This window comes from Plectropomus leopardus, chromosome 15 (genome assembly GCF_026936395.1).
Source record: "Plectropomus leopardus strain MGB_pleo_1.0 chromosome 15, ASM2693639v1, whole genome shotgun sequence".
In the NCBI taxonomy this organism is placed as follows: domain Eukaryota; kingdom Metazoa; phylum Chordata; class Actinopteri; order Perciformes; family Serranidae; genus Plectropomus; species Plectropomus leopardus.
Genome location: NC_142190.1, coordinates 20,100,026 through 20,125,369, shown reverse-complemented (window position 1 = coordinate 20,125,369; position 25,344 = coordinate 20,100,026). Strand labels below are relative to the sequence as shown.

At 38.0% G+C, this 25,344-nt stretch overlaps 1 protein-coding gene across 1 annotated transcript; it reads right to left on the bottom strand.

The window, feature by feature from the left end:
- Positions 1-856: 856 nt before the first annotated feature.
- Positions 857-25,325, bottom strand: b3glctb (beta 3-glucosyltransferase b). The gene is made up of 15 exons (XM_042499625.2): positions 25,139-25,325; positions 22,618-22,655; positions 22,480-22,519; positions 21,283-21,392; positions 15,883-15,959; positions 15,631-15,742; positions 15,324-15,460; positions 14,124-14,187; positions 13,194-13,310; positions 10,919-10,988; positions 9,150-9,263; positions 6,884-6,983; positions 5,883-6,002; positions 4,727-4,871; positions 857-3,237 (listed from the first exon to the last, which is right to left on the bottom strand). The coding sequence occupies exons 1-15, from the start codon at positions 25,197-25,199 to the stop codon at positions 3,112-3,114; spliced, it is 1,431 nt and encodes a 476-aa protein (XP_042355559.2). The 5' UTR covers positions 25,200-25,325; the 3' UTR covers positions 857-3,111.
- Between the last annotated feature and the right edge of the window lie 19 nt (positions 25,326-25,344).

Here is a 25,344-nt window from a genome sequence, read left to right as displayed (position 1 = left end):
ATTAATGATGGCGGTGTGTGCGCATGAGTAAACTGAAAAATGGGATCAGTTGTTTGCAACATTTTATCTCCCTGTCATGCTCACACAGAAGCACATTTATACTGCAGATCATATCAGTGCCAATTAAATAGACACTAGAAACAACAGCGATTGCTCTCAGGTGTTATGAATACATTGACAGTGATGAATTAATTCTTTCTGCCAGGATGCATATCTATTTATGACAATATGTCATCATGCCTAGCATCACACAAAGCCTTCAAAAAGAGATTGTCACAACTGGGATGGCCACTGTGGGCAGTCAATATCCCCTCTGCTACAATGTCACAGTGACATGATAGTAAGGCACTTCACTATTTATGGCATTCTGCCCTCAATGAGAACAAAAAGTCTGGAAAAAATGAAAGACTCACAGGCTGAGGCAGAGAAAAGAAAAAAGAAATATCATTGAGGAGTATCCCTCATGTGGTGACCAATCAGTGACCTACAGACCTTCTATTTTCAACTGGAATCATCAAAAAAGACACTATTTCTTTCACTTTAAGATGAAACACGAAGAAATGAGAACAGAGTAACAACAATTCATGAATATATCAGAATTGCCTACATATAAAACACTAAATAATGATTTCATTGGTCAATGACGGTCTCAACTGTTCTTCAGGGGTCAAGACACACCATGCCGACCTTCAGCCGTCGGTCGACGCTGGACCGTCAGTGAACGTCTGTCGATCTAGTTTTTGTAATGTGTCTGGAACAAAAGGTAAGATTTCTGTGTTTGTGTGTGTCCTTCAACAGGATGTGATTCTGACTTTCCGGTATGAGGCAAAAAAAAAAAAAAAAACACACAAAAAAGTTTTTGCTCAATTCGATGAATACTTTATTTTCAAAGCATCTAAAAAAACGGATCACTTTACAGGTTTAAGCAAGCACGAACAAAAAAATCTTTATTCATAAAAACAGCTGCAAAGTCGCATTTTAGCACAGCTGTGGTTATAATTACTTTTACCCCAGTCCACACTAACTAACACACAAACACAAAGTTCTGCTGTTCACAGATCCAAAATCTAATTCTACAAACGTTTGAGATTAAGTCCCATAATATTCAATGTAGTAAACATATAAAATTGAAGTTCATAAAAATATTCACTACACTCAACTTTTCTCAAAAAAATGATATAGATAGAGATAAGATAACAGTATTACTGAAATAAATGGATTATGTTCATGTTATTATCAAGACTATTGTAGATTTTATAGTGAGTAACTTCTTTGTTAATTATCTCTATATTCTTAGTTTATATTTTCAGTGTTTTAGCTGTATTAATGTATTGAAGCTGTATTTTTTTCAGTATTTTATCTAAACTTTCACCTGATTTTGTGTTGTTTTGTCAGAAAATATTGAGGAGACTGTGATGGTCAGGTCCCCCTGTAGTGGTTTCCAAACTCAAAGGGACTTACCCAGCTAAATAAATATAACAAAATTAACTCTCAATGTCTCTTCACCAATATGAAACAGATCATTCATATTTTCGCCTTTCTCACTGTAACACTTCAGTACCCATAAGATGAAAAGACATTGCAACAAATATATTAAAATAATCTTTCTTTGATAAATTAAACATCCTGGTTAAAGGGTTAAATTTTTGGGGGGAAGGTAAAGTGACAGCAATGACTTAAGACATCCACCCTCACCATCCAAGAGGCCACCAGTGTGGCCTGATGTTGAAACAGTGTGCACTTTCAGATGCAGTCCCTCTAATGGCTGCTAGACATATAAAAACTAAGACTGTGCTGATGTCAAGAGGAAGATCTTTGAGTTCTTGAGAAACTGAAAGTATTTTCTTCCAACAACCAAATATCAGCATGCAAACAGGCTAAGCTAAATTGCTGACCACAGTAGACAAACATGTTAAACATCAGCATGTTAGCACTGTCATCTGTAGCATGTCAAAGCTGACCCAAGTACAGCCTCACAGAGCCACTAGCGTCGCTGTAGACTCTTATTTTAAACTAGAGATCATTCAGGATTTTTGAGGTGGGGCTGTATGAGATACTTATGTACAGTCAGTGTATTACAAACAGTAGCTGGCAGTCAGCATGCCCTCTGTTTGCAGAAAGACAGGATGTGCACCTCACAGCTCAGCGTTACCTCGCTGTAGAGAGGGGTTGATAACCAAATGTGTTTTGGCCACTTTGAAAAACGCCTACCGAAAAAATGCAATATCGGTCTAAGTGGATGCTGTATTGAGTGTTTTCAGCGTGAAATTTCCTTGCAATCGGATCACATAACAGCCACTGACCACTCCCTGACCCAAACAGCCGACCTGCGGCAGATGAGAAATGTAGTGCCGAAAAAAAAAGCTGTGACGGCGAGGTAAAAACAGCGGGGAAAAACACCCAAACATAGCATCCACTTAGACTGATTTATTTCAAGTAGGCCTTTTATAAAATAGCTAAAATACGTTTTGATATCAACCCTTGTGGGGTGTACGCATTTCTGCAAACCAGGTGCGCACCAACTGCCAGCTACTGTTTGTAATACACTGACTATAAATAAGTATCTCATACAGCCCCACTACAAAAATCCAGAACTATCCCTTTTAAGATTTCACCAGCTAATTCCAAAAGGCATGGTACCATTACAGCTGCATTACAGTCATTAATATTTGGTCACAAGGGGGAAGAAAAACTGCTCATCCTGCAGCAACAAAGAAACATTAGCATCCACTCAGGATGCTGCTTGGTGTTGTGTAGCTGTAATGTCAGTTTGCAGGACATGAAGCAAAACAATGAGGTATAAGGACTATACTACTATAGGGAGCTAAAAACAACTGTAGAGCCGTAGACCTGGGTGGTAATTCTCTGTGATCGCTTTAAAATTACACACAGTCATTTGATTTAATGTTGATATAAAAAATATTGATTAGTGCAGCATTAAGGCCTGTTGGAATTATGCTTGAGGGCATGTTTGCAAGGTTTCTCTGGACATTAAAGTTTATGTAGTGGTTGCTTCTTGTACTATCATCATAAGCTCTACGCTGTTGTGCAAATTTGGAGTCAGTGTTAGTCTATGGTGCTCAGTATACATACTGAATACACACAGTGTTTCTACAGTTCATCTCGCGGGTGTGCGTCCTGCAGCCACTGTTTGTAGACCGCCACGGGATCTATGTTCCAGTGCTTGTGGAAGGAGACGGCGTTCTCCAATGTCTCAGAGTAGTCATACGGTCTGGCCTACAATAAGAAGAACAAGTCGTTTGTCTGTGTAAGTGTGAGTCCATGTATTAGTCTGCTTAAAAAGTATTTCACTACGGAAAGTATGGTGTTTTCATCAAACTGGGCTTTCTATGCAGCGGAAAGGCCCATATTTACCTCTGAAATTGGTGCTGCATGACCAGAGAAAACAGCAAAGGGCTGTTGCATTCACTTTTGCTCAGGAGGCAGAAAACCTACAACTTTTTTTGCTTTTTTAAAGAATAATTTTGGGGCTTTTGCCTTTATTATATAGGACAAGTTAAATGTGAAAGGGGGAGAGAGAAGGGGAGTGACATGCAACAAAGGGCCGCAGGCAGGAATTGAACCCACATTTGCTGCAGTGACGACACAGCATCTGTACATGGGGCGCCCGCTTCTCAGGTTAGTGAATGGGCACCCTAAAAAACCTACTACCAGAATGCACCGTGCCGCACCAGGCCAATAAACGCTCTCTCTCGTGGATGACATCATGCAAGCTTGCACGTGTCACAGAGGAAACAATATGACGTGTTAACGAACAGTTACCTAAAACCAGATCATCCCTGCAACGTAGCAAACATGGCCACGGCAAAGGCGCATGAAGTTGACGGTGAGGGCTGCACCTTTCAGGAGTGGTGGGAAATTGAGTACTTTTTCACCTTAAGATGAAACAGTTGCGGTTTTGTCATTTGTAAGTATTTTTCTTTTTCTTTTTTTTTTTTAAATAACCCATATATTGCAAGAAGTAGCTGATCCCTGGTTATTTTCATATTATCTAATCATACCCCATTCAAAAAAGTTTGGACACCCCTGCAGTAACAGAATGCACTGGGCACGGTGGTGGTGGGCACACGAAAATGCAAACTACAATATATACTGTAGTTCAAGCAACAGCCCTAAAGCCAGTGAGCTTAAATATAAACAGGGAGATGTGGCCGCTGGTAAGATGGAGGGAAGTTTACTACGGTTGTTAACACATAATATATATATTGTTATGACACAAAGTTGGTTAAAAATTGGCAAAGCATCCCTTTAACAATTCATGTTTCATTCAATCGAGACAGGCTGACAGCAATTTACAACAATTTGACTATTCAGAGTAGTTCATTTAATATTCCTCTATTATATTATATGCCTTTATGTCTTTTTCCAGCTATATTTAGTGCAGAAAAACACAAAGAGAGTATTATGCAGAGCATCATCTGACACTGTATGAAAGGTTAATGGCTCTTATAAACATTTTTATCTCATCAAGTGGAGTCTTTAAATACTTGCAGTTGCTTAGCCATCTGCTTTTTCATTTGTGGAAGCTGTTTTTAAACCTGGTGAGCGTCACATCATCAAACCTTGTTCATATTGAGTATTTAATAACATCAAGGAGTTGAGAAGCAAGGTAGTCAAGGGGGGTCCTCACAATAATTTTAACAACACGTGTGTGTGTGTGTGTGTGTGTGTGTGTGTGTGTGTGTGTGTGTGTGTTGTTCCTTACCTGGTGGAACAGTGGACTATGTGTGATGGGAACTCCGAGCGAAGTGAAGCACCTGCCAAGCACCATGTCATCAGGAGCGTCATCACTGTAGCAGTGACACCCACTGGAAACTAGCCTGGATACCGCCGCCCGACTTAGCACCATCCTTAACACAGAAAACAGATATTTAAATGAGAGGATAATTTACAAAATTATATATGATACAAGATTTTCAGGCCTGTGTGTGATTGAGCTGAGGAAAACTGATGTTCTGTTTTGGTTTTCAATCATGTACCTATAGCAGTCAAAGTTTTTGTATTTCAAAGAGGCAGTGTTCAGTGAATTTTGAGGTAAATATACCCTCTTCTTCATGTATAATATTCAACCAGGAACTCGTGCTTTGTTCTTTCTGGACATTCATTAGGTTGCCAGATGCAGAGCACAAAAATGTTAATGTTGTTCTGTGTGTGTAAATACACTTCTAACAAGTTTGCCACAGCAGCACACAGAATGTCATTCAATCTATTGTTAATTTAAACATACTGACAACAGCAGCTTTAAATTCAAATTATTGCTGTATGACAGGAATTGCACAGTACTAGATATGCCTAATGTGCAAAAAGCTGCATGACCTATAAAACAACATTTTTTTCACTTGACAGTAGAGTGCACTACTGAAAAACAGCTCTAAAATTTGGAATATTTCAGTATCTGGTGAAAAGCAGCCATAGTGTTTTGGGGCAGGTGGACACAGACTACACTGTACAACCTGTGTAACACTGCCATACAGTAATGAATGTTATTTTATTGTGACATTGTTAAAATCTTGTATAGCAGCTTCATTCCTCATAACTGTGTGTATGCAGGGATTTTATGAATCTTTGTTTTGCTTCATAACTGCATATGAAAGGGGAAGAAAAAGGAGAGAGACTGGAGGGAAATAACAGAGAAGTTTTTGAGTTTTGAGTTCAGTCAGAGGCTGAGCTGAACATTAACATACAGACACACTCCCACAGAAATGGTCAGTGTGTCCGTTGACAACTTACCGCCACCATCTGTACAGCTAAATCTGCATATGGAGGTGAAATAGACAAACGGCCTGAGGTTCAAATTTACAGCAAAAATTCAGTTCATTTTCTGTCTGAGCACACTAACGGTACCACCACATTTCCCTCACCCTCCTCCTCCTGTGGTGTAACTGTATCCATTCTGAAGCAAGCTGTAGCCGTATCTCTCCCCCAGGCTCACTGCCTCCTTTGGGTCATAGCAACGCAGCAGTTGCCGCAACCTGGGTAAACTACAGATGGACAATAATCAACAGACAAGATGTGAGGTGCATGCATGCATTCTTTCCAAACACAAGCACATACCATAAACTGTAAAGACAGCGTGTGGACACACAAAAACAACACCCTAAATACATTAAATATCTATCATAAGAAACTTTTAGAGGATCAAAAGCAATTTCTTAAGTTGTTTCTGTACTGCAGCAAAACTACTTTAAAGGTTTTGAGCTTCTCTCAGGACTGACTGACATTTCTCTGTGCCTCCTGCAAGCTTTGCTGCTTTTGTCTATAAGTTACAGCTTTATAATTCTAACTGGCTCATGAAACCAGGCATAATTAAAAACCAGCGAGTGACTTGTGTGTGCAGGATATTTAAATAAACCACATTTTTAAAAGAGATGTAACACAGGAAGAAATTATTAACTTTCTTAAGTTCATTTAGTCACGACTGCAATTTCAGTCAAACATGAATTTCAGCACAATGTTTCTGTTGATGCTTTAAAGATTTTCACACTGTATGTTTTCTTTTGTGCAATTATTCTTATTTTTTTGTATTTTTTCAAAACCGGGCTTCTGTCGTAAGTACTTTCACACAGAACCCAAATATTACATGGCAAAAAAGCAATGTTTTTTTTTTTTTGTCATGAGGTCAATTTCTCTGAGGATTTGCCCAACAAATAGAGGCATCAGCCAGTCACGCTGTGTGAAATGGACACCGCATTACCACATCACAACAATGGTGGATGTGTTGCAACTGTCGATATGAAAAAGTTTTGATGCAAAATATTCTCAGGCAACTATTTTGCATTTTCATGTTATCTTTTCATCATGCCTCTAGCGTGTTAAGGCTGAAAGAGTAGTAGGTTAAAACTAAAAATGTTCTCCCAGTTACCTGATAAGTGTATCATCATCAGCAATGAGTAGCCAATCAGCCTTTGGCACAGCTTTGCTCAAGAACCGTCTCAAGATGGCAAATGTCTTCCCACAATGCCCTTCAGAGAGATAACATAACAAATACTGTTACAGAGATGAAGCACGAGACCTCGTCTGACCCCAAGAAAGAACATCAACTGACTGTTAAAATAAAAGTATTTATGAAGAGGTCCAGTATGTGTGACTCCTCATTTTATTTAACAGAGAGATGGTTTTATCATGTGAAAATATGTATGTGAAAAATGCGACACTGTGCTCGTAAAATTACTCACAGCAGTTTTTGTCTGCCAGTATCTAAAATGATTGTGACCGATTATCAGAAGCAGCATGATTTAAACCAACTCAGTGGTACTGTACACACTGCAAAATGAAAACGATCTGTTGTATCTACTTCATAGGCCAGATAAGATCTTTTTGAAAATCTGGCACACAGAAAATGCACACTTGTAGAGATGCTGTTAACTGTGGCACAAATAGAGAACACAGAATATATTTACATCAAGAAAAAGAAGCTAGAGCACTTTGTGAATATCATAGTGAAGAGGCTGGTAAAAAAAAACAAAACAGAAATACTGTTTTGGATCAATGAAAAAATGATCCGAGAGAAAAATGAGACATCCAAGTCAATACACCGTACATAGCTCTTCATAAGAGACAAAAAGAGAAGGTCAGAGGCATAGCCTTTGCTTCAGTTCTCCTGAGTGCGGGTGCGTCATCAAAAAGGAAAACAAGGAGAAAATATCAAACTACAGGAAGAGTGATGCACTTGACTGAAAGGAACAAAATGATAAAATGATAAAATGAACAAAAGCCTGGACATGGAAAGCATTAAAGACTGTGATCAGGATGGATGTGAGAAACAGATGCAGGTGTAGTTGACTCTGTACCTTTCCCCCTGCTGTGTGAATGGACTTAAAAGTTAATTAGAGGGAGCAACACAGGCAAATCTGTGCTCTACTCAGGAGGATGTAACACAAGAACACATTTAATACAAAGATAAAATTGGTGTCTGTCCATTTTTCACTCAAGCCGAAGCTGCTCAGCCCAGTCACTGTCTCTGGCTTTAGAGCCGATTATGGGGAAGTTCAAAAGTCACCTATCTGCCTATTCACTGGGAATAGGAATGGCTTTGTGACCGCCTTGTCTTTGGTCCTTTGTTTTACACTTCAAACTGCAGCAATTCTTTTACAATGTATCTTTCTGGGTATGAATCATCTTCTTCTGATTCATGGTTTTACCAAGCAGAAACCACCGAGGCTGAAAAACTAAGCCAATAACTGCAGTTCATCAAGTGGCCACTTAAGTTTGGCTCAAAAACAGAGGAAATCCCCAAGGACACCCATGTTACAATGTCCAACTTTACAGCAGAAACAAACATCACCACAGCCTGGTACAAAATCAGTTTAGGTCTCTGTAGCTAATTTCAACATTCAGGACAACTCTATGAGGAGTATTTTTTTTATATAACTCACTTATTACTCACTAGGGTTTAAAGTTAAAAATATTTAAGGTCCCGCTCTGGGATTATCTTCGGCACTTGGCCGATTACAGCCGTAATGATACACATTACAACATCACTCCCTCTCGTGTGATATTGCTTAAATATGGAAGCCTATATTGTCGATGTGCAGTGTGTTCATTTTAACACCTGAACACACACAAGTCATTAACGAGTGAACCATTTTAGTTTAGCATATTTGCATGCTAAGACTTGCTAATTGGACCTAAACAGAAAGTACAACTGAATCTGATGTGGATTTTATTAGTTCTGCCGGTATTTAGAGACATGAATCAACGTATTGGAAAAACTACAATTTTGACTTGATGATGGTGCTAGATGAAGTCAGAAGATCACAAAAGTTTGTCAGATTCATCTTCTGGGGACTATGAATATCTGCACAAAATATTTTACCAATTCATCAAGTTGAGATATTTCACTGATTGTGTGCTGGTGGCTCTATTAGGAAAAGTCAGAGGATCAGCAAAGTCTTTTGAATTTATCTTCTTGGCACAATAAATGATCAGAGTGTTAGTGACTAGTCCATCACCATCCACTGACCCATTTTTCAACTCTCTATTTCCGGACAGGGTCACAGTGGTTGAATTTGTTTCCAAATATAAATAAACTCTGCAACCTTCACTTCCAGCTACTTCTCTGTGATCTCCAGGTGCTTCCAGGACAACTCTGTGATTGAATCTCTCCAGTATATCCTCGATCAGCTCACCTCTCTCAGTGTTGGGTACTCCAAGACTGATTGTGGGTATGGAGGCATCAGTGACATCGCTGTAATACTCTAACAACCCAGCGTCTTTCTCCCAGGTTGCCTTCACCACCGGCACTGTTAGGAGAAAGAGGGAGAGAAAAATAACTCCAGCAACATTCGATACAAACCATCCAGACACAAACAAGAGCCCATAATTGAAATTGTTTCTGAGTGCCTACTGCAAACCTGTAAACAAAAGAATCAAAAAATGAAGGATATCTGCTACCTCTGACAGCGGGGAGAAAACAATTAGGCTGTCTTTGAACAAAATACTGAATAACTACGTGTTCACTCACTGCATGTTGATCTGGATAAGAGCTATATCTACATTAACACCACAAAAAGAGACCTGTCAGTCATAATCACACATAATTATTTTTTTTACGACAAATCTTTTGTTAATTCATTCTAAAACAAATCCACTAACAGACTGATTGTAGAGTATACTACAGTAGCAGCTCGCTCGCCAACTCTAATAACCCGAATTCAAAATAATAGCCAATTTAATCACAAGCTGCTCTTTGTCCTTTTGATTTTGTTAATTGCTCTAAAATAGTCAGTTCATAACTACTGACTCATTTCAACCCTAAAAGCAGAAATCAGTGTTTATGATAATTATACCATCTGTTGCACTTTCAGCAGTCTAGATGAGTGGTTTTCACCTGACAGCTTAACTCAGGCTGAATGACCAGCTAAATATTTTATAATTTCAATTTTATCCTGTGACTTACTGCAAGAATTTATATTGGCAATTACAACAATTTACACAAAAAGTACAACACAAATAATTAATAACTCAATTCATGTTTGTTAAGGATTTCAGTAAAGTTCAGCTTAGCAAACTGATATGCAAAAATATTCATATTGATCTTGTAGGTGCATCTCACTGCTTAACAATTCAAAAAATCTCTTCACTGCCCGATTACAATCGACAAAAACTTGTAATATTATACTCCATAAGACACGCAAACTCATAACAATAATGCAGCAGACAACAATATTGTCAGAGAATGTCAGTTGTGGAAAGTAATAACACATTTACTCAAGAACTCTACTTCAGTAAAATTTCGAGGTACTCTTATCCACACGATAATTTCCTTTTTATGCTACTTTATCCTTCAACTCCACTTCATTTCAGGGGAACATTTTTTATTTGCATTACATTTACTTGACAGATATAGCAACTGGTTACTTTTCAGACAACAGTCGGTGCACATGTGGCTGAGGTCTATTCGATCATTAAATAATTAATTAAATGTATTCAATCACTCATCTCTCCCTCGGCCTCTTCCTGATCTTAAATAGAGGGAGGTGTGTGTGGAGCCAGCAGTCCTCGGCAGCTCCGTATCGCTTTAAACACTAAGCCTGGGCACATTTTTAGCAGTCAAATCAAATGCAAAGGATTTAATTTACATCCCTCTTGTAACTTTATAACATTCAAATATTCAATTTCACTGGAAAATATGTTACATTACAGGAGCTAAAGACACTCTGACTTCTGTTACACTGAGACTTTCAGAACAGTTTGCTGATAATACATCTGTACTTTTAATTAAACAGGATTTTGAATGCAGGACGTAATTCAATATTTTTCATTAATCTTTTGGTTTACTTTTCACTCAAAGTAAAGGATCTGAATATTTCTTCCACCAATGAATGAAATTGTTTTTGCCCTTTAAAAATAACACACACGCACGCACACGCACACGCACACACACAGACACACACACCTCGCTCTGAGTGGAACTTTTGGCAAGTTTTCACAGCAACAAATACGTCTGTCTTTGACACTGGATCTCCCTAGTAAAGACAGAAAAAAAACATGTTAGTGCTATGACATGAGTACACAGATGAACACAAACACAGTGTGAGGTGCAACATATACAGAAAGAAATTGAGTTGGGATGACAAAATGAGGCACACAAGGTCCTGACATTGTAAATACGTATTATCATCTGTTCAGACATGTCAATACTAATATCTCTTTTGTGCCGAATTTCCCATTTCAGGTGTCACTTCTTATTCCAGAAAATTACCACCAGTAATCGGGATGTAATTACTTATTTACAGTTGTCATTTCTGATCTGCTATGCACACAGAATAGTATAAAATATAAAGTATAAACACCAGATGCCTCCTCAAGATGCATGAATGCAGTAATTCAGGTGAGCTCATGGCAAGCGCTACATTATTCATGTATTCTTTCTGGCAGGCAATCTTCAGATTTATGCACCTTTCATACCACATAATTTGGAGACAGAGTTATTTCATGCAAAAGTATGATGATATATAATGTGTATTTTTATATTCTTGCGTATATGAACACTTCACTATCATTTTAATCCTCACATAAAGAGAAATTAAAGGATCACAGCAGCAAAAGGAAGGAAAAAACATGTACAAGTATGGGAAATGAAGCAAGAATATACATAATGAAAATGATTATGAGAATGAGAAACATCTCCAGCCAGGTAACCTTAAAGCAGGTAACCTTTTCCTTCTCTTATTTTGTCGTTTGGCATGTGATGAGCACATGGGGTGTTTTTATTACTGGTGGTCCTTGGGGGTTACTAACTATTGAGACAGCAAACTTATGTGGCACTAGAGCAGATGAAAAAGTTGACACTTTTGTCCTTTAGTTGGTTGGTTAGTTAATTAGGAACGTCTTTTTGGAAAATTGGTGGTTTTGGCTTTTCCCTGAGGTTCTCCACCACTCTGACATGAGGAGGATTTGTGCTCCAGATATAAGGTCTTGTTAACTTTGTAATCCCTGAGAAAGTTTTGTTAATGGTGTGCAAAGATCATCAATGTGACCAAATCTGTTAGTGTCAGATGTTCATAATAAACATGTTCAAAGTTTCAAATAATGTAGTAAAATATCCCTGTGAGCACAAACCTCAGGCTCACACCAAACTTAGCACTCTGTTTGCAACGTTTTTCTGCCTTTGAGACAAGCTGACATCAGTTCATGGTGGATATTTATATGGTCATCTGCTCCTGGCACACTACTGCAAGAGTTAAGCCTTAAGATAAGAGTAGAACCTACACTGCTACACCTACATGCTTACCTCAGGATAGCAATTAATCCTGATTGCAAATGTTGGCACTTTCTCTTGGATTTCAAATCATATTCCTGCTGGAACATGTCCAGGTGTGTTCAGAAACCTTTACTGGTGATCAGGGTAGAAAGTGCGCTATACTGTGTTACAGGCTGCAACGACGTTTCAGAAAGACAGAGATATGGAAGACCCAGAAATTCTGCTCAGTCAGAGCAGACTGGGCTTTTTCAGGAGGGGAGCTTAAAGAGAAAGGCACTAAAACAGAGCATTTCAGACAAAGGATGAATACAGGTGTTAAAGCACAGAAAGCATGAGGAAAATAAAGTTATATTTGACCATTACGACATGTAAAAATTTCCTGTAAGAAACCTTAAATACATGTATGAACCTGAAAATGAGCGTTTAAGTTCCCCTTTTAAGATTCTACGAGTCCTGTCTCATAGATGTACAAAGTTTTGAGTACCACCTTTGTTCTTTAGCCTTGTGTCAAATAAACTGGTATTCTTGTACAATAGGCCTTGGCAGTGTCAATTTGCGTAATGTCCTCAGTGTTTGACATTTAAATTAGCTGGGCAGCTGAATTTTAAAAGTGATTTAAGGTGATGGATCATAAAAGCAACCATGAGAGACGTCCCTGATGTCCTCTTGATAATTACCTCAATCAAAACCTTGATGTGCCCACATTAGCTGAGCATATTAAGTCAAGATCAGTCCTGTCACTACAATATTAATTGTGTTTACTTACACAATATTAAATGCTTCTTTGGGTTGTTACATTTTATATTCTGTCCAAAGTTGGACATACCACATACAAGGACACTCCTATCCATGCACACCCATCACACATGCTCAGAAATACAAACATACAGGCAGACTCTTCCTGCAAATATATAAATGTCACCCAAACATCATGATGAAAACGTCAATGAATAAAAGTTCTACATACGCAGTTGGGCAGGTAGGTCGTAAATGTTGTAGCACAGTTGTCTCTCGTCTCTGTACAAAACTCTGGAACTTCTGTCAGCTTGGGACCATTTCCGTCCTCCCAAATGTACAACGCAATCTAGAAAAACAGAGATGGATGTGAAGATTTATGTAGGCCTAAGTGGGTAACAGTTGAAACAGTGAAAGGTTCAACAGTTCAGTCTGGCTCCTCAACCAGTAAATGTATCTAATTTCCTGACATCTCTGGCACTAATAACTCAGTCAATGCGCTTACTTTTTTGATAAATTATTTAGTCTCTAGAAGTCAACTGAGAGTTTCTAAAGGGGACACACAGCTCAAGGTTTATGACTCACACTGTGCATCTCCGTTACATCTGTACCGTGCATTTTAAGAAGGAGTAACAACCTGTATTTCTGTCTTTGCTGAGTCTGAGCACCAAAAAAGTTAAGCAAAAAAGCAACCCTACTCTCACCTTGAATTTACTCTCATGCAATTTAAAAATATAGAAAATTTTCATTCCAATTATTCTATAATGCTATTTCAACTCAATTTCATACTGGCAAAGCAGTGTAACACGTTCAATGTGCATTCACAATCTTCCACACACACACACAAAAACTCATTCTTAGACACATTCAGAGCTTTTGTATATTATGACAATAGATCTACAAAAAGCCACAGACATAAGCTGCAGGCACATTTTGAACAAAAGGTTAGCCAGTCGATTGGGGAACACCGTCGATCACAGTTATATGTCTAAGTGTTTTAGCTCAGCAGGCAGCCTGAGAGACGAGACAGAAGAAGCTTTTCACAGCAGCTGTTGAGGCTTAAAGTAGACCTGAGTTTTAATAGAAATAGCTATTCTTTTATAGTAATAAGTTAAGACACATCATGCAGATTTACAAAACTCCAGGGTTTGTTTTAAAGTACCTCATGTTTCAAGTCGATGGTAAAATCAGACTTCAGATGCTCGTGTTGGATCCGCTCAGCGAGTCTGAAAAACATTAAAGTGAAAGATGCTGAAAGAAGTGAAAAAGCAGAATTGAAGTGGAAACTTTCACATTGCATACGAGAATGTACATTACTGAGTCAAAGTTATGGAAGTGCTGAGTCGGTTCGATTCAGCAGTCCCTTTGACTCCTGTTTAGTGTTTATACGAAATATATCAAAATGTGCGTTTTCTGCCTTAAAAACTCGCTAAAGTTCCACATTTGAAAGACTGGTCACATGCAGTAGTAGAGATTACATTCTATAAACCTAAAATCAGTAGATTAATGTAGATTAATTTTATGGGCCAACATAAAATCAGTGAAGCGCCTGTTTAGATTTAAGACAAAAATGTAATTGTGACTGACATCTTTTTATGTTTTATTAAGGACTGGGGTCTTCTTTTGTATGTGCTGTCTATTCTTATTTACCTAACTCGTGTTTATTTCCTACACCATGACCTGTCTTCTCTTTTAACCTCGAGATGTGTCAAAATCCTGTTAGTTTTATTTTGAAGGTCACCCTTACGTTGTAGTGTGAAAACCACATGGATGCTACAAAAAAGACGTGTCATATTTTATTGCTAAGAGCGTTTAAACTCAACTGTTTAAAGCTACATATTACAAAGTGATTTTATCCCAGACTTGTTGCCGTACCATTACATCCCCATCAACCATACATTTACTTTCGTCCGCAGTTGTTGTTCCAACTTGAGTCGGGAACTAATTTTCCCAGTCGGGAACTCATTTTTCCGATTATACCGACACCCATAAATGCAGTTAGTTTGTGTGTTTTCCCTGTTTCAGTGTCAGATCTTCTGTCATATCTACGTCTGTGTTTGTCACTGCTGTCTCTTGTGTCAGCCCTTTTTTTTTCTTAATTTAGCTTTTGTTTTTTTGTCCCTCCGTGTACTGAATTTTTGTTTAACCTGTTCCTTCAGTTTTTGTCGCCTGCCTGTTTTCATTCCACAGAACCAGCCTGCCATTAAAGCTCGCTTTTTGTTTAGTCATCCTGCCTGCCTCTTGCTCTACATGATAAAGCTCTCTTGTTTCCATGTACCGATCCTTTCTTTTAAAAAAAAAAGAAGAATGGAGAGAAACTTATCAGTGACACATCGATGCTCACACATCTGCACCCACACACCTCTGGAGCAGCGGCGTGCTGAGAGCCCAGCCTGCTGCTGGGGCAGGGAAACTAAAGGAACTGGGGTCTTCAGAGAAGGCATAATGGTGGATAATGGAGGCTTCGTTGTCATGGAGACGCTTACCCAAAAACCATTCCTGTGAGGTGCAAAAGGAAAGCTGCTCAGTTTTTTGTTTTTATTCTTTTCTTGTCTTTGTTTAATATGTACATCAGTGCAGTAAACTACAGTAGATCACTGAAAACTGTGTAATGCACCTATTCAATATTGTTAGAAAGATGATTGCGTGTAAGGGTGTTTGCATCTCACCTCTTGGACTTGATATCTGCGGAGGACTTGCAACAGAAAAGGGAGTGTGACACTGGTTTCCTCTTCAATGAAGAAAAACCAGGATGCTAAGTGGCCATAAGTGGCAGAGAGGCTGAAAAGATCCACATGAAGCTATTCATTTCATGCATTTATTACTACCGAAGGTATCATTAAAGCTAAATTCAATTAAATCGTAATGAATCTGTTTGGATTCATTTGTTCATCATCTCCACATGTGTGTTTAACACTCACTGAGGAAGTGCAGGGAGGATACTCCAATCCCCTTCATAGTGTGACAGCTCATGGAGAAGAAGAACTACTGGAACGCCCTGCAAGAAACAAAACAACTAAGTTTGACAATGAGTACAAACTCCCTTTGTTGGTGTGAGAAAACAATGGTAGTATAGTGATATTCAAGATAAAATAATAATAATACTAATAAATGAATGAGTGGATGAATAAACTCAGTAAGAGATAGTAGTAGCAGTGATATAGGTAAACGTTAGTAATTGAGAGGGAAGGAAAAGCCCAAAATAATCAGTTTGACTGGCCATTTATTGTATTATTACAAGCAGAGGACAAAAAGCAATGCTGTACAAATTAGAGGATTTTTTTTTCTTCCATGTTCTGAGTGTCCCATACAGCACCTAAGCAATGCTAAAAGTACAAATTCTTCATTTTTTACCCCTTATTTCCATATTAATAATAACAACTAATACAGAAATGTTCTTTTACTTTTGGGACTTTTTTCGCTTCTGAATTTAAAGTGTTGATTTGCTGATTACTTGAGATAAAAGGTTGGGCTTCACCAAAGTGATTAAAATACAACATGAGTAGACATGAATATCTTGTCTTGGTAATCAATGCTAGTTTTTGAGAAACCTAATGCCTGAAGACTCTGAACATTTCAACTTTTGCAAATGTAAAGCTACTCCTAAGACAAAATATCCCGAGAATACTTCATTGTCTGATTAAGCATTGTATTATTCATTTCTTATTGCATTATTTTAGTTTAAGGTATGACATACACAAAGTTTTGGTGGTGTACATACAATTAAAGCAAACGGACACATATTATTCACCAAAAAAGTATGGTTACTTTATGTCGGCACATTTAACGTCCACGTGTAAGCACACCTCCTCTCAGGTTTACCCCTCAGGGTTAACTTCAGATTCTGAGGGTGTGACATGGGGTTATTTCCATCTGCTGTAAGCGTTGTGGTGAGATGTGGGTGAAAAGAGCTGAGAGAGCAGCGGCCAAATGAGGCGACTCTATAATGAGGTTGGATGATGAGGCTGAAAAGACAGAGCGCTGGCACTGACGTCTTGAATTAAAAGCCTGCACTTACGGCCAATAACATTTTATGAGCCATGTGACACGGCTGTAACAAAGTGTTTATTGATCTCTGTGAAGTCAGGATGTGGATATGATCTGTGTAAACAAAGCACGTTCATCAAAACTGAAATGATGCTGCTTTTATTTTGGCAACAGCACGACCACACTAAAGCTGTGTAACTATGATTTACTGTATGAAAACACCGAGTGTCAACAAATAAACAAGAGAACAGCCAAACGTCCGTCACACAACAAGCTGTCAGAGTTGGAGCGTTTGCCACCTTTAATCCACCTCCAGGCGAAATAAACACCTGGTAGTGCGTCAGTCATAAAAATGCATGACGCACAACCTGCCCTCACTCAAAACACCTTGCTAACATCATGGTCTATCTAGCTGTGATAAACATCAAATCTAGAAAAAGCTTTCATTGTCGACCTCACTCAGACAACAAAAACTCCGCCTGTCAGCACGAGCACACATGCAGAGATGGTTGTGTACAAACAATTGAAATTTTTCTCTTAATGGCACAATTAGAAGCTGCAGTGGCTCTTTATACAGCATGTGCATCTGATTTCATAGTGATTTAAGTATTTAATGCAATCTCTTTATTACCACAAAAAAGTCATTCATTCATTCATTCACAGCTGTCTCTGTGAATATTTTTTAATTCACCATTGTTATGACAAATATTTTTTTTTTAGCTTTTTCAGCATGCATGCCACTAATTAAAGTATCATGTTTGTCTTGAATACTGTGCATGTTGCTTTTCTGTTCATATTTTTCATACCGTGTATTCTCTTTTAAAAAAAAAATCATGTTCTAAGACACAATTAAGCCTCAACCCCCCAAAAAACTCTGCATTTTAGCAAATTACATGTTCTGATGAAACGGGTTTAAGCATTTATAATAAAAAATAATCTATCAAAAGAACTGGAAATGCTGTATATTTACATCACTGCATTAATATTGATCTCAAACTACTTAAAATCACATTTAGTTTCATCTGTTTATTTTATACTTGGCTGCATCAGTGTTCAGGTGGCTGGACAGTGTGAAGCAGCAGCCACAAATATTCCAGGACCTACGGTTTCATCAGAACATTGCATTGTAACAAGATGATCAATTTCATTCACTTCATCTCCCACTGGTTTTAATGTTTTGGCTGATTGGTGTATTTCCCCGTAAGTTATGTTGCCATTATACATATGATTTCTTGTATATTTATAATCAAAACCTTAAATGGGTTAATTAGGGATGTAGTAACTTTTAGAAAAGAGAAACATTTGTGCAGACCTTCAAAATGTTTGTATGCTGATCAAAATGTTTTATTGTTTCCATTTTCCAAAACAGGTAACTTGACATCCAAGGTGCAAATTAACATTTGTAGAATCAGTTTAATTTGACTTTTGATTGAAATAGTTATGAATGACAAATAGAGTTTGGTGATGACAGGTGGCTCACTCATTTGTGTGTATATTTTATGACCATCAGTGGTGTTGACTCAAGTTATACTTCGACCCGAGTCAGACTCCAGTCACAAGTTTGATGACTTTAGATTCAATAAAATAAAAAAAGATTTACAACTTCTTGGACTTTGGACAGCAATGACTTGTGACTTCACTTGGACTTGAGACTTTTAACATTAAAATACTTAAAGATATACTATATATATTTACCCAGGTCTTTTTGGAAAGAGAGTCATAAACATGTTTCTGATATGTGATGAATTAAATAAAAAAAGACAAAAACATGCAACATTCAGTCTGTTGTAGCACTGGTTAATAGTGCTTTATGATAGCAATACTTTTATGATTAATTTTGGTCACACTTATTTTAACAAACTTGTTTTAATAAATAAACACTCATTTTAAAAAGCCTTCATGCTTTTTGTAAACTGAATATATTATAACTTTGTTGGTAAAATGGATTTACATTTGGTGAGGACGGTATTATGACAAAGGGACTTGACTCTGGGCCTTGAGTGCAAAGACTTGAGACCTGTGACTTGGTCCAGCCTCTGGCATGGGGCTAAACTTAAATCTTTATTTCTTTATATAGCAATTTCCATTCAAACATGCAGCCCAAAGTGTTTCATATAACAGAATAAACTGATGTTCCTCGACATTCTCACTAACTGCATTTTCTTTCTGTCTCTCAGGGAGAAATTGGTGCGGAAACACCTTAAACCAGCACCGCCAACACATGGCTTCAAAACAAAACAATCATAGAGATGTCAAATTCAATCACGGCTCCCACTCTGTGGCTGGCCAGCCACTCACTGATGCATTCACAAACGCAGCGTATGTGCCTAAAGTTTTTCCAGCTGCTACACCAAATTTGTTGTTTACAGGCTGCAGTTTGATTGCAGAAGTCTCCCAGCTTAACAAAGAAAACACACACTCGGAGAGAGGTTAAGAGACTATCGTTGAGTCCTTGTAAATAGAAAAACAACTACATATTTCTTGGCTCAACCACATCCTGATAAAAACTAATCAAATCTGAAACATATGAAGTTTTCAGTAGTCATGGGAAATAAAGATTTCTCAACCGTTTTATTACCTCTCCTGAGGAAGTCAAATTTCAGCTCAGTTTGTTTGTTGTCAGCAAAACTACTTGCCTGATTTTTACGTAATTTGGTGGAAGGGTGTCGCATGGACCGAGGCAGAATCGATTAAAGTTTGGAGCAACTCGGAAACACAGGGCGCATACACAAATTATTTTCACTTTTGGTGGAGGTCTGCACTCTCCCCGATGCCAGTCTAGTTTTAAATATGCTTCTATAGAAATCTTTCCACAGAGCCCCTGCTGAGTGCCTTCTGCCATTTGTTTTGTGTGGACTGAACATGAGTTTGGAGGAACTATCAAAGACTTTCTGACTACACTTCTTTTTATTTGACAGAAATTGTTCCCATCAAAGGAAAATCAACAAGTCTGTGTGTCTACTGCAGGCTGTCTTGTCCATATGTCTATCATCTCATTTCACAGAGCTCTACAACAAATCAGTTTTCACAGCCATCCTGCAGGAAAATATTAGTCAATAATTACAGTGTGAGAGCAGAGAGCTTGGTTCCTCCCAGCTCCAGTAGGAGAGCTCTATGGCAAGGAGGACACCTATTGGTACCAGTGTAATACCACAGCAAAACATGAGCTCCAAAAGTCGCTTTAAAAATGAAGCTGCTTGTCGCATCACTATCCTGCTATTTCCAGCACACCACCTTGTATGCATTTAGTCACTATATACACAACATGAGCCCTTAAAGCTATAGTTATATAGCTTTAAGTATAGCTATAGTCATATTTGCTAAAACTACTACTGTATTCACACAGAATGTAACAAGACAAATAATCTGTGAAAAAAAATCATATTCCTCAGCGTACTCTATTGCCGTGTAGCACGTCTCACTGCATATTAAACAAGAAAAACAGATCACAGTCTCAGAGTCTCTAACGCAGCTGTCAATCATGTCAATCACTGCCCGTGAACTGTGGTCAAACTGTCAAACTCATTCATGATCAGAAATTAGTTAGCAAGTTACTGCATTGCCTATTTTGCACCTCAAATGCTCAGAAACATGTTATACCGTCTATCTGTGAAATAAGACATAATTATTGAGGCATTAGTGTGACGCAATGTGACAAAATATAATGGTGCCCATGACATAAAATTTTCCAGGTGCACGCTGTGAAAGGAAAGTGTTAAGAGACACTAATTTAAGTACCTTATGAGGAACCATATTAAGGTATACAGGTGGGATATGTTGTAGTCCATAGATTCATAGTTTACTTAACTGCTGCTAACTGTTTTCTACAAGGAACTCCAAAGTTGCTGATACTAAATAAATAAATATTGTGAAAGTAATAATTATATTAAAGTAAAAAATATAGTAACAAGACCAAGAGTATTCATCCTCAGGGGTGAAATGAATGGCTGGACAAAAATTAAAGGCAATCCATCCACTATTCACAAATATTTCACCTAAAATCACATAATACCTAACTCATGGTGGTGCTAGAGGAAAAGTCAGGGAATTACCAACATCAGTAAGGTGACAGATCTTAAATTGTTGCAATCTCGACCAAAGTGGTGGACAAATCAACTGGAAATCTCAACTAACTCAGTATTTTTGAAAGGTTACGGGTCTCTTATTATTTTCATGGTGAGATTTTAGTTTGATTTTTTCCCCCCATTCTTAATGACACACAGAAAATCTACCTAACACACATACATGGTGGACACACAAACAGCACACAGGAAAGACCAGTGTTAAGATCTATACCCAGCAACAGTGCTGAGCCACTGCCTGCCAGATGTTACCTGTCCCACTTCAGCTGCCTGCTGCAAAATCTCTGTCTTTCTCTGACCAGCTCGACGGGCGTGGAACGAGTTCCTCTGACTCTGAATCACCACAACAACCTCCTCCAATCCTGTAAAAGAAACAGAGGATGCAGAGCGATGACTTATGAGGAAACTCAAAGAGGCAAAGAAAGAGGGAGTTTGTGAAATGCAAGAATTTGTTTGCTTGCCAGGAAAACCTCACAGTGACAACAAGACTCCACAACGTCAGTGTCTGGCTTTCCCACACACAACCACTCGTAAAAATACAACTTGTGTGCTTTAGTTTTTGTATGGATTAACCTTTAAACACCTGGATCAACATCAGTTTTCTTGTGTTGCATTCAGGCACCTTTCACAATCATTTTTACCTCTGAAACCTGAGAAAATTTGTTTGATTTTTTTTTTTTTAAACTCTGGTACAAACATAATAAGCAACTTGGCAGGAAATGCCCAGCAAACTACAAAAAAAGCAAAATTGACAAGATATTATTAATGATGCAAGGGAAAAATGTCCAGAAAAAAATAAAATATTTCTATAATTCCATTAGTTAAATTTTTTTGAATTATGTACAGATAGAAAGAAAGAAAATACTACATTTTTAGTACTTTATTGAGGTAATTTTCTTGTTTTTGTTTTGTTTTGGGGTTTTTTCCCGTTCATTTTCTTGTAACTTCTTTACAAATTTCTAGCTAATTTCTGGGCATTTTTTGTTCAGTTGCTCATCAATCTCCCCTGTTTTTGATAGTAATCAAGTTATTTCGCTCAGATTTCAAAGGGTAAAACAAACAGGATGTAGTGGATTACTTAGTTAGTGGGTTTTGCAACCTTCAGTAAGGGCCAGGCTTGCTTTTTCCCTCTGTTTGTCTCCTTACTAAGCTGAGCTAACCAACTGTTGGCTGTTGATTCATATTTAGAGCACAAACACAACAGTGGTATCAATTTTGTCAGTGGCAAGAAAGGAAATAAATGCATTCCCCCAAATGTTAAAATCTAAGAAAATAAGATTTATTGACTATAATGAACAATCTTAGATTTTCTATGTGTGGGTCGAGCTTTTCATTCACTCTCTGTAAATCCAATCAAACCTCATTATACGCACCACACAACTGATTTGCTTTCCTAAACAGTGCGTCAATGTGGACAAAACATCAGATGATCTGAAATCCCTCACTCACCAACAGAGCCATGTGCCGCGTGCTCCTCTTGTCCTGCTGCCTGCAGGGAGTCAGAGGGATTCTCGTTAAGTCTGACACACACTGCTAAGCCACATGATGAAGCCATAATCACAGCAAGAAACTGGAGGCAGCACTTACATCAGCACGACCTGAGCGATGGTCTCCAGCAGAGGCACCTTGAGGCGGCAAGAAAATAAGCTACGGTGTTATCATAGCATTAAAATGCATTAAATAGTTTTGCTGACATATGTGGTCAGTTCTTCTTTTTGTTACATTTAATGATCTGTGGATCAGCAGAAAGCTATATATCAAGCTCTTATATTATTGTACATTTTAAACATACAATATATTTGAGTTTTGGACTATTTGTAAAACATTAAGAACATAAAATATTTAATCTTAAATTTTTGATTGTGATGACGCTGTTCTCTAGCACTCATACATTACACAAGACACATCAATCAATAACATCAATAACTGTTAGCTGCAGCCCATTAACAAGCAAATATTATGTCAATAGACTTATCTTCACTTTAAAGGGACCGTTCACCCCTTAATCAAAAATAAAGTTTCCCTTCCATTTGTAGTGATATTTATTAGACTAGATTGTTTTGGTGTGAGTTGCAGAGTGTTGGAGATATCGGCCATAGAGACGTCTGCTTTCTCTTGGATATAATGGAATCAGATGGCAGCTTGTGATGTTCAAAGCACCAAAAAATTACATTTGAAAAACTCAATGTCAATGTCTCTTTGCAGAAATCATGAGCCGGTTATTCAAGACCGACCGGCCCATGCTCGTGACAGTACAAGATGTAAACATTCACGGTTTACTCCTCAGCTGAGCTGTAATGTTAGCTCGTTCAGTGGTGCTCAGCGAGCTGCTGCACACTTCTTTCTGTGCAGTGACATGATTGGCAGATCTAATGTGGCAGAGCAAAAATACTTATGATACAGCTCACAACAAGGTCTGAGGATTATCCTGAGTAACCAGGTCATGATTTTGTTTTCAGACATTGCTGAGCACCACAAGCCAAATGCCGTCTAGTCCCATCACAGTCAACAGAAGGAAGACAACTCTATGGCTGATGTCTCCAACATTCAGCAACTCGCACCAAAACAATCTAAACTGAAAAATAGCAATACAGATAAGAGGAAAATGGAGTATTTTCATATTTGGAGGTGACCTGTCCCTTTAAATATTAGTGCAACAAGTATTAACTATGCAGGACAGGAACCACATTTAACAACAAAATGTCATCGTATGACATGAAATAATGGTGCAAGCAAAGTAGCAAACTCAGCAGTAGTAATGAAGTTAACCCTAACCCACCATCACCTCATCACTATCTTCACAGGATAAACCTAAAACTATGAATGCAAAAAATTTTAAAAAATAAATAAAAAAAAAAAGCCTGAATCCAGGACAGCTATATTTGCTACTGCTCAGTGATCAGACATATTTTTTCCAACTGTTTTCATTTGTAAAAGCAACATTTGTGAAAGTACAACATTTACGCATTTATATAGGCTATTTTTTCTTTTGCTGCAACTATAACATCACAACTCAAGATGTAGCTAAAGGGGGAAAAAAGACCCAAACAAACCGGAACCAAAAACAACATTAAAGAAAGTTTTTCAAAAGGCAAACAAAATGTGTTTTACATACCCTGGGCTACTTATGAGTGTCAAAAAGTATAACGGTGTACAAGATTGTCATTTTTTTGACAATGTAAGGAATATGGCTGGAAAAAGCAATTGTGTCGTTCTCTGTGGGCACAGTTAATATTGGATATTTCAAGAAAATAAATATCCAATATATTTCCAGCCCTATTAAGCAAAATGCTGCCTGCAAGACCGACATTTTACCTTGTTGTGGTAGGAAAATGTGTAATTAAAAAGATTGATATTTGACTGTCCAGGTAAGCCTAATAGAGGATGGTCAGGTGTAACGCAGTTTATTCCACAGGCCCTGCACACTGCATGTCACAGACCTCCTCTCAGGACTGTGTGATTGACACTTCCCATACTCTCCTGTTAATTTTAAAGCCCCTGTTAAAGACACTTTACAACGTTCACTTTAAACAGACTGGAATACTTGCAAGTTCAATTTGCAAAACTAAAGTTTAGCAGAACCACGGGGTTATAAATACACGTTAAGTTCAATTTCACAATCATCTTCATTCTTCCTATTAAAGCTTCTGTGAAATTCTAACTGTGCATACTCTGGTAGGAGGCATATTCACGGATGAGAAAATATCTTTTACATCAGATATTTGATTACCTTGACGTGCATCGGTGTACTTTCACCTGCATCTTGTTAGCAAACCCCATGGGATCACCTGAATTTGTTTGTGGAGCGTCAAGTTACACAGCATAAAATCACCACTTCCTATTTTAATTTCAAATTAAAGCAAAACTATCAATATTTCGTTGAAAAGCAAGTACCACTGTTCCCCTTAAATATGTATTAACAGATCATTTAAGCTCTAAATTAATCTGCTGATACATTTTTTAAACTGTGAAGCACTCTGTCATGTTATATTGCATTGACAACTTTACTTTGAAGGCTAAATCGAGCCGACCTGACGCAGTGTAACTTGCTTCATGCTAGCGGTTGAGCTAACACAGTAGCTGTCTTAGTAGGTAAGGACCCACTTACCAAGACAAAGAAGGAGCACAGCGACCAGTTTGCATCCGTTCGCCACATTATGGTGTGACATGGTTCCTGTGGCTGCAGCTTTTCGTCTGAAATCACCGTCTTTTCATGGCAATGTGGAGAAATTGGTTAGCTGTTAGCCACATTCCTCTACTGGCAGAGCTCGCCTGTAGTGACTGTTAGTGCGGAGCTTTAGCGACCTCTAGCGC

Bases quoted from the DNA above. Each gene is read 5' to 3' on its own strand.
- b3glctb (XM_042499625.2), bottom strand. From the start codon at position 25,199: ATGTCACACCATAATGTGGCGAACGGATGCAAACTGGTCGCTGTGCTC. The intron at 10,989-13,193 runs GTATGTAGAACT...TGTCTTTACTAG, and splicing joins CGACCTACCTGCCCAACTGC to GGAGATCCAGTGTCAAAGAC. The intron at 6,984-9,149 runs GTGAGCTGATCG...ATCTCTCTGAAG, and splicing joins AGTACCCAACACTGAGAGAG to GGCATTGTGGGAAGACATTT.